Source organism: Cibotium barometz, chromosome 21 (assembly GCF_041138505.1).
Source record: "Cibotium barometz isolate CiBa-2024 chromosome 21, ASM4113850v1, whole genome shotgun sequence".
Taxonomy (NCBI): domain Eukaryota; kingdom Viridiplantae; phylum Streptophyta; class Polypodiopsida; order Cyatheales; family Cibotiaceae; genus Cibotium; species Cibotium barometz.
The window spans coordinates 50,233,095-50,241,585 of NC_141066.1; the positions used below are offsets into that span (position 1 = coordinate 50,233,095).

Here is an 8,491-nt window from a genome sequence, read left to right on the forward strand (position 1 = left end):
ATTAATAATATGCGAATAACTTGCATCTATCTAATGTCAGCACGAGAGAACGTACTTCAACATTAAATAACCCTCGAAAATATTAAATTCTCGAGAAAAAGAATTATCATGATTTTTTTAATTTTTCTTAATTTTATAAGGCCTCAAAATATGATAATTTTGAATTCCACCAAACCTATCTTATGGCATTCCAAACCTATATTTTTTCAGAAAATTTTTAACAAATAAATTTACCAAAATACCATTGATATTTTTTTAAAAAATATAAATTTCTAAGATTTTTAAAAATAATTTCTCGAAATTTCCTAACTTTTTCTGAGAATCCCATCATTCACGAAATTTCTAATTCCGCTTGACACTCAAATCCGATGAAAATTTATAATTTTAATGGATTTTCTAAATTTTTAGGTCAAAAATATATTTTTAAAAGAATTTGAATGGTCACAGGCACCCGAAAGGACACACCATATGCCAAACACCAATCCCACATTTTTTTGAAATTTAAAATAACCTTTGTCTAATTTTTCACTAATTTTTAAGAATTTTTTTAAAATTTTTAATTAACCTCGAACGCATTAGAATATGAAAGGTCAAAAAATTTCGAAATTCCAATGGTTTTCCCGAAATACGGAAAGCCAAAAGTTTTGGGCAAATGAAAAGATTAAAAAAATTGGAATATGAAAGATCAAAAGTTTTCAAAATACGGAAGGTCAAAAGTTTTTCCGGAATTCAGAAAGCCAAAAAGTTTCCCGAGAATGTGGAAAGCCAAAAGGTTCAAGGGAGAAAAAAAGCACTAAGAGTTTAAACAAACAAAACAAGCATTTCAACACACAAACAAAACAAGCCTTTCAACACAAAACAAGCATTTCAACACAAACAAAACAAAACAAGCATTTCAACACAAACAAAACAAGCCTTTCAACACAAACAAGCATTTCAACACAAACAAAACAAGCATTTCAACAACAAATAAAGATATAATACTCCTTAGACTTTCATGGGTGCATTATTCACCTCGTGGATGCTCAAGATACATCAGCTATAGGTCTTTTTTTAAAAAATATTCCTTAATCAAGAAAAATGAAACGTCATTTATTTCTTCCCACTACAAAGCTCATGAATCTGATAATGGCTAGTCCATCGCCTCTTCGTCTAAGAAAATCAATAGGAAAAAACAAAAGAAAATCAAAAGAAAGAAAAAATCTATAAGAATTTTCCTTAATACTGTTGAAAAAATATCTATGGAGGGAGATCTCTAAACATTGCAGTCTAGTAGAAGCTCAGTAGAACCTGTGATTTTCTAGAGAGAGAGTAAAGAACGTAATTTATTAATTACTTCTATATAGGCACGCCACCAAAAGCCTCAAACAAAGATCTAACATGAGTATTAAAATTTGGGTCAAATCGGTGTTGTTGAAAATCCAACGCGCTAACAGAGTCGGGTCCAAAAGAATCTCTCTGCTCATTTCGCACACTTCCTTCAACTTTTGGCCACAATTTAAGGCAGACTCTTCCTGTAATATCACCCACAGTTCTTTTGCATTGCATATGATCCCTGTTTAGGCCCCTTCTTGTGATTACATAGTTTAGAATAAACCACCACTAGCAGGTTTATGAAGCATTAGCAGGACTTATCATACCTGATTAAAGCCAGCAATTGAAACCCACTAGCAGGTTTGTAGAGCAGAATAGAGACTGTATTGAAACCCACTAGCAGCAATTGAAACCCACTAGCAGGCTTGTAGAGCAGAGTACTGGGCTTGATAAAAGTAGGCCTCAAAACCCGTCAGCAGTATCTGTCATACACCTGTGTGTAGCAAGGCCCACTATAACCCCCCACAAAACCCATCAACAGTCATAAATTATACACGTTTTTGGAGCAGAGCACCATAAACATTTTGAATTTCCAGTGACCCAATAGCTGTTTAAGCCATTTACAATCAAATTTTGACCCTCGTGACCCACAAAACCACACGACAATGGGCACAGAACAACAGCAGCAGAGGGACAAAAAGAGAAAGGGAAGGATCAGGTTCAGTAAGCTCTATTCCTATTCCTGTTTTAGGCCAGCAGATACAGGTGAAGGAGACAACCCGGCTCCCTTAGCAGGCCCTGGATTCTCCCGAATTGTATTCTGCAATCAAGCTGAGAGGCACAGAGTGAAGCCTTTCGAGTACTGCTCTAATTATGTCTCCACCACCAAGTACAACATCATCACTTTTCTGCCCAAAGCTCTGTTTGAGCAGTTTCGCAGGGTGGCCAACATTTACTTTCTGTTCACAGATGTGCTCTCCCTCACACCCTTGGCGCCCTCCTCGTCGGCACTCTCCGTGATTCTGCCTCTTATTTTCGTGGTAGGGCTTAGTATGCTCAAGGAGGCAATCGAGGATTGGCGCCGGTTTTTGCAGGTATGGCTTGGCATTTTAAAAAAATCATACATGCATGTGTCTGTGGAATACATTTCTCTAATGGAGTATGGATGTCTGATTTAGTAATCCTTGGAAGCTCTATGGTTTGATTACTGAAAAAATAATCCCTGACAACCATTGCAGGATAGGGAAGTAAACACTCGCAAAGTAAGAGTGCATGTCGGGAACGGCAAATTTGCCGATACTGAGTGGCAAAAGCTGCGCGTCGGAGATGTGGTGCAGGTTCAGAAAGACGAGTTCTTTCCAGCAGATCTTCTCATGCTTTCATCTAGCTACCCAGACGGTGTTTGCTATGTGGAGACAATGAATCTAGATGGAGAGACCAATCTGAAGGTGAAGAAAGCTCTAGAAGCCACCATGGATGTCGATGGATCAGAGGACGAGTTTGCAGGGTTCTTTGGGCTTGTTCGGTGTGAGGATCCCAATCCCAACCTCTACAGCTTTGTCGGGAACCTGGAACACGAGGGTGTGGTGCTGCCGGTGGGCCCTCAACAGATCCTGCTCAGAGATTCCAAGCTTCGGAACACACAGTATGTCTATGGCGTTGTCATCTTCAGTGGCCACGATACCAAAGTTATGCAGAATGCAACCGACCCTCCTTCTAAGAGGAGCCTCATCGAGCGGAAATTGGACTTGATCGTCTATTTGCTCTTCGGCGTGATGGTCACAATCTCTGTAATCGGAGCAATCGTGTTCGGCATCCGCACTAAACTCGACATGCCGAGCTGGTGGTACCTGCGCCCTGATGACACCTCTAGTCTGTATGATCCAAAGAAACCAAGCCTATCTGCATTTTATCAGTTTATTACTGCCTTTATTCTTTATGGGTACTTCATCCCCATCTCTCTTTATATCTCATTAGAAGTAGTCAAGATAAGGCAGGCACGTTGGATCAATCAAGACATTCACATGTACCATGAAGAAACAGATAAGCCCGCTCATGCACGCACTTCGAATCTGAATGAGGAGCTGGGTCAAGTGGATACGATTCTCTCCGACAAGACGGGCACGCTGACCTGTAACCAAATGGATTTTTGGAAGTGTTCAATAGCAGGTGTCTCTTATGGAGTTGGTACAACTGAAGTGGAGAGGGCTGCTGCTAAGAGGATGAAACAGAACCTAGAAGTGCTCCAGGAGGACTCACCTGACATCCAAATGCCGATCGATGAGCACGGAGGAGTAGAAATGGTTGAAAGGCCTCACGTGAAGGGATTCAATTTCAATGATGCACGGATCATGAATGGGAACTGGGCTCTGGAAGCCCAAGCCGAGGTGATCCAGATGTTTTTCCGCATCCTAGCGGTTTGCCAGACAGCTATACCCGAGCAAGATGATGATGGCAGGACCAGTTATGAAGCAGAGTCACCCGACGAGGGAGCTTTCGTGGTTGCAGCAAGGGAGCTCGGATTTGAATTCACGAAACGAACTCAAACCAGTGTGCATGTTAGAGAAACCGATGCATCTGGTGGGATCGTGGAACGGTGAGCACGGGGCGACTCATATCTCACGACCACCATTGCTTGATGAAAATTTTAATGTTGAGCTGACCATGTGGTTATTCTGGATAGATGATCTGCTGGATGCCTGGTTTTTTGCATGACCTTGAAGTAACAACAACACCCACCAGGCCAATGTTCGTTGACTTGTGGTTTTGTGTGGATGTGTGAATAGAGAGTACAAAGTGCTCAACTTGCTGGAGTTCAACAGTACCCGGAAGAGGATGTCTGTCGTGGTTCGCGACGAAGACGACCAGATCTACCTCTTTTGCAAGGGTGCAGACAGGTGAGTTTGAAGCATTCTTAACTCCTTCAACTCTAGCAGCTTATATTTGGGGGTTGGGGGGTGTGCACATAACTCCTGCCCCCCCCCCCCCCCCCCCCCCCCCCAATTGCAAGGCCACGTCTCCTGCCCATGGCTCTTGGGCGGGAGATCTCTCTCTTTCAAACCCCCTGCGAGGGCTTGTCTTTGAAGAGGCTTAGTGGGTGCCTTTTTTCATCTATACCCTTACATCAGTGCTTGTGTTTCAATATGCAGTGTGATTTTCGAGAGACTGCGTAAAACGGGCCGCCAGTTCGAGCAGGCAACAAAGGAGCACCTAGCGGACTATGGGGACGCGGGGCTGAGGACACTGGCGCTGGCCTACCGGAAGCTCGACGAAGCTGCGTACCAACAGTGGAACGAGGTGTTTTTGAAGGCTAAAACCACAGTTGCGGCCGACAGGGACGCTATGCTTGATGAGGCATCAGAGATGATCGAAAATAATCTCATCCTTGTTGGTGCAACGGCTGTTGAAGACAAACTACAGAAGGGGGTTAGTGGCTGAAACCTAAATTAGAGTACAAGCACCCAAATAACAATAATGCAGCTCAGAAGGGGTTTCAAGAGACAAAAAGTTGATTGTTTACAGGTACCAGAGTGTATAGATAAGCTTGCTCTTGCTGGTCTCAAGATGTGGTTGCTCATGGTTTACAGGTACCAGAGTGTATAGATAAGCTTGCTCTTGCTGGTCTCAAGATCTGGGTGCTCACGGGCGACAAGTTGGAAACGGCTATCAACATTGGGTATTTGCCCCTTTTCTCATTAAGAATGTAGAAAATTTCCTCTCTTTTTTTCTTTTTTGGGTGGGATATTATATGTTGTTTGTGTCATCTGTCAATCTCTTCATCTGCTATTCTTCTCTCGGGCAGCTTTGCGTGCAGTTTGCTCAGGCAAGACATGAAACAGATCATAATCACGCTAGACACACCGGAAATTAATTCGGCCGAAGAGCTTAATGACGTTCCAAAGGTAAAATTTCGCCAAATTTATAGCTAGGGAAGCAATTCTTCTCAAACCGTTTCGATGTTTCTAAGCAGTGCTGCTCCCGGCTGCTATAATGTTAACATGCGGATTTGACCTGAATGTCTTGTTTTTGTGATGTCTAGCTGTCCAAGGAGACTGTTATGAAGCAGCTTGCTACTGGACAACAGCAAGTAAGCTTGGAAACGGATGTCGATACCGCCTTTGCACTCATAATTGATGGCAAAGCCTTGGCATATGCTTTGGAGGATGGCATGAAAGAGAAGTTTTTGCAACTTGCTGTGAAGTGTGCATCAGTGATATGCTGCCGTGTTTCACCCAAGCAGAAAGCTCTGGTACCATCTTACTCTGGATTATTATGATGGATTCCCCTGTATATCATATCAAACTAAACATGCCATGCCAATGAGGTGATAGCTCAAGTGGTAGAGATGTTTGTCTAGGACCCAGAGGTCCTGGGTTCAAAATCCCACATGGTGCTACTTCGGCGGCATCGCCTAAGGCCAGTCAGTCGAGGGGGGAAAAAAACTTAACATGCAATTGTGGTCTGTGGCTTCGTATGCGAGTTGTTAGGTGTTAGAAATCAGTCTGGTTATGCCTTCATCCTTGATCCCTGCAGGTTACTAAATTGGTGAAAGAAGGGACTGGGAAAACCACCTTGGCAATAGGTGATGGGGCGAATGATGTCGGCATGATCCAAGAGGCTGACATCGGTGTTGGTATCAGCGGAGTTGAAGGCATGCAGGTATGTGTTCAAAGTCTCAGCTCAAGGTTCCTCAAACAGCAGGCACCATTCGACCATGGAGCCCCTTAGGGAAGGATACTTAAATCGTTCTATTTACATGATGTTGCCTGTGGTTTTTGGCAGGCGGTGATGGCAAGTGATTTTTCCATAGCACAGTTCCGCTTTCTAGAGCGCCTGCTGATTGTGCATGGTCACTGGTGCTACAAAAGGATTGCAACCATGGTAATATTTTATGAGCATGTTCTCTTCTTTTTCTTTCTCTTGAGTAGATCCTTCTAATAGTAGGAAATTGAGTTCCCACCTCGAAGCCCATGGCCGCCCACCTGAAGGCGGCCGCAAACAACCTTAATGTTTGTGTTAGTAGTGCCCACCCCGAGGCCCACCTGAAGGTGGTACAATTATGGCCACAAACGACCCAAATGCTGCTGGGAGTGTGCAGGCAAGGATGATTTTTGATGGGTTGGGTCACCCTTCAAAATAATGGGTTTAATAGAAATGATGCCCGTTTTTTCACAATTTACTTTTACTCAAAATAAGTGGCTGTGTTTTACTACGGAAATACCCAAAAAAAAAAAAGGGCATGACACCCGTTAAAAAGCAACCTTGCCAACATGTTCTGGTTGTCTTTCTATAGGAGGCTGATGGGAAGTTTTATGTTGCAGGTCTGCTACTTCTTCTACAAGAATATATTCTTTGGGCTGACACTGTTCTACTACCAAGGTTACACAAGTTTCTCGGGCCAAGCACTTTACAATGATTGGTATCAGTCGCTCTTCAACCTGCTTTTTACGGCACTTCCGGTCTGTGCTTTGGGCATCTTAGAGCAGGATGTTCCAGCAAAAGTCTGCCTTGAGGTACTAAAGCAACTGGTCTATATGCTCATTGTAATAGAGGAATTCTAAAATTTAAGTGTTGTCACCGTATAATAAGGGACTTTACATATACCCTCGTGGACGAAAACCCCACCCGCAGTCGGATGGGTGGGTGCAGGTTTGATTTTGACGGGCACCCTTGCCCTTCAAAATTGACAGGTTTGGTGAAATATATCAAGTTTTTTTTTTTTTTGGGTATTTTAGTGTAGTGGAGTAGAGACTATGGGTGGGTGGGTGACGATCACGGCGCCTGCCGCGTCATTGATGGTGGGCGCGGGATGATGTATACACTGCTGCCATTTCATGAATTGGGGATGGGTGGGGAGATGATACACCCCCTTCTGCAGGGATTCTCCCTGGCACGAGTGGTGTGTAAACACCCTATTAAAGTTTGTTGTCTATGCTCTAAAGATGGAATCCTGGTTCTGATTTGCAGTTTCCAAGCATTTACCAACAAGGTCCTAAGAACATGTTCTTTACATGGGCGCGCATTCTGGCTTGGATGTGGAATGGTGTGCTGGGCTCCATTTTGTGCTTCTTCATTGTAATTGGTATCTTTGGGCTGCAAGCGTTTCGACGGGATGGCCAAGTATCAGAGATAGAGGTTTTGGGTGCCACCATGTACACGGCAATCATCTGGGTGCTCAATTGCCAGATTGCTCTTGTCATCACCTACTTCACGTCTGTCCACCACCGTTACATATGGGGCAGCATTGCTATGTGGTACATATTCCTTCTTCTCTATGGTCTCCAGTCTCCAACAACAGCGACCACTGCGTACCGTGTCCTAGAAGAGGCTTTAGCCCCATCTCCGCGCTTTTGGATTGCACCCTTGGTGGCGACAATTGCTTGTGTGCTCCCTTACTTTGCCTTTTCTGTGTACCAAAGGCGCTTTAGGCCGATGGATCATCACATCCTTCAAGAGATAATGTATCTTAACAAGCACGTGGATGACCCAGAGATGTGGTCCAAGGAGAGACTTAAAGCTGTGGTGAAGGCGAATTTCGGCTTCACAGCTCGAGTCGAGGCAAGGATACGGCGAGTCAGGGAAAAGCTGCATGGCGGCGCTTCTCCTCCAAGACGCTGGCGGCGGTGACAGCACCTGGTTTCTTTGCAGATGGCGGCATGGTGAAGAAGAGTGCCTAATCTACTTGCAAGCGTTTTTGGATTTCCCTATAAAGGGGAACTGCCCATTGTATCATGTAATAACATTCTTTTAGAGAGAGGAAATAAATAACATTCATTTATTTTGTTTCTTCAATGTCTTTTTGAATCAATTACATGGCACCTGGAAGAATGCCAAACTGCATTTTGATGCATGTTTTTCTATGAAGCAAGAATTCCTGTTATGAGAGAAGGGATGGAATACACTCAATTGAACAAGAGACTTTTTGTCAGAGCTCTCACAAGCAAACCCTATAACAACAAGTAGCAGTCAACCCTCAACTCCGATGTGAACTTGAAGATGTAGAGCTCTCAAAAAGCACAAAACCCTAGCATGACATAGCTTGTTTAATCTTTGGGCATATTCTTGGAGTCATCTAGGTATATGTTTAATCTTTTATCCATATAAATATTCGGCCACCCCCCTCCCCCTTGTCTCCTCATCATTGAGTCCCTAGGCAGAATGGTCACCACTCAAGCTT

The 8,491-nt window shown here is 43.6% G+C and overlaps 1 protein-coding gene across 1 annotated transcript; it reads left to right on the forward strand.

Moving 5' to 3' along the window:
* Positions 1–1,473: 1,473 nt before the first annotated feature.
* Positions 1,474–8,092, forward strand: LOC147627320 (putative phospholipid-transporting ATPase 4). Its single transcript, XM_086815956.1, has 11 exons — positions 1,474–2,408; positions 2,553–3,910; positions 4,101–4,211; positions 4,464–4,740; positions 4,902–4,990; positions 5,117–5,216; positions 5,354–5,563; positions 5,848–5,973; positions 6,097–6,195; positions 6,636–6,827; positions 7,282–8,092. Exons 1-11 carry the CDS (start codon positions 1,980–1,982, stop codon positions 7,939–7,941), a joined length of 3,651 nt encoding a protein of 1,216 aa, XP_086672082.1. The 5' UTR covers positions 1,474–1,979; the 3' UTR covers positions 7,942–8,092.
* Positions 8,093–8,491: the final 399 nt, after the last annotated feature.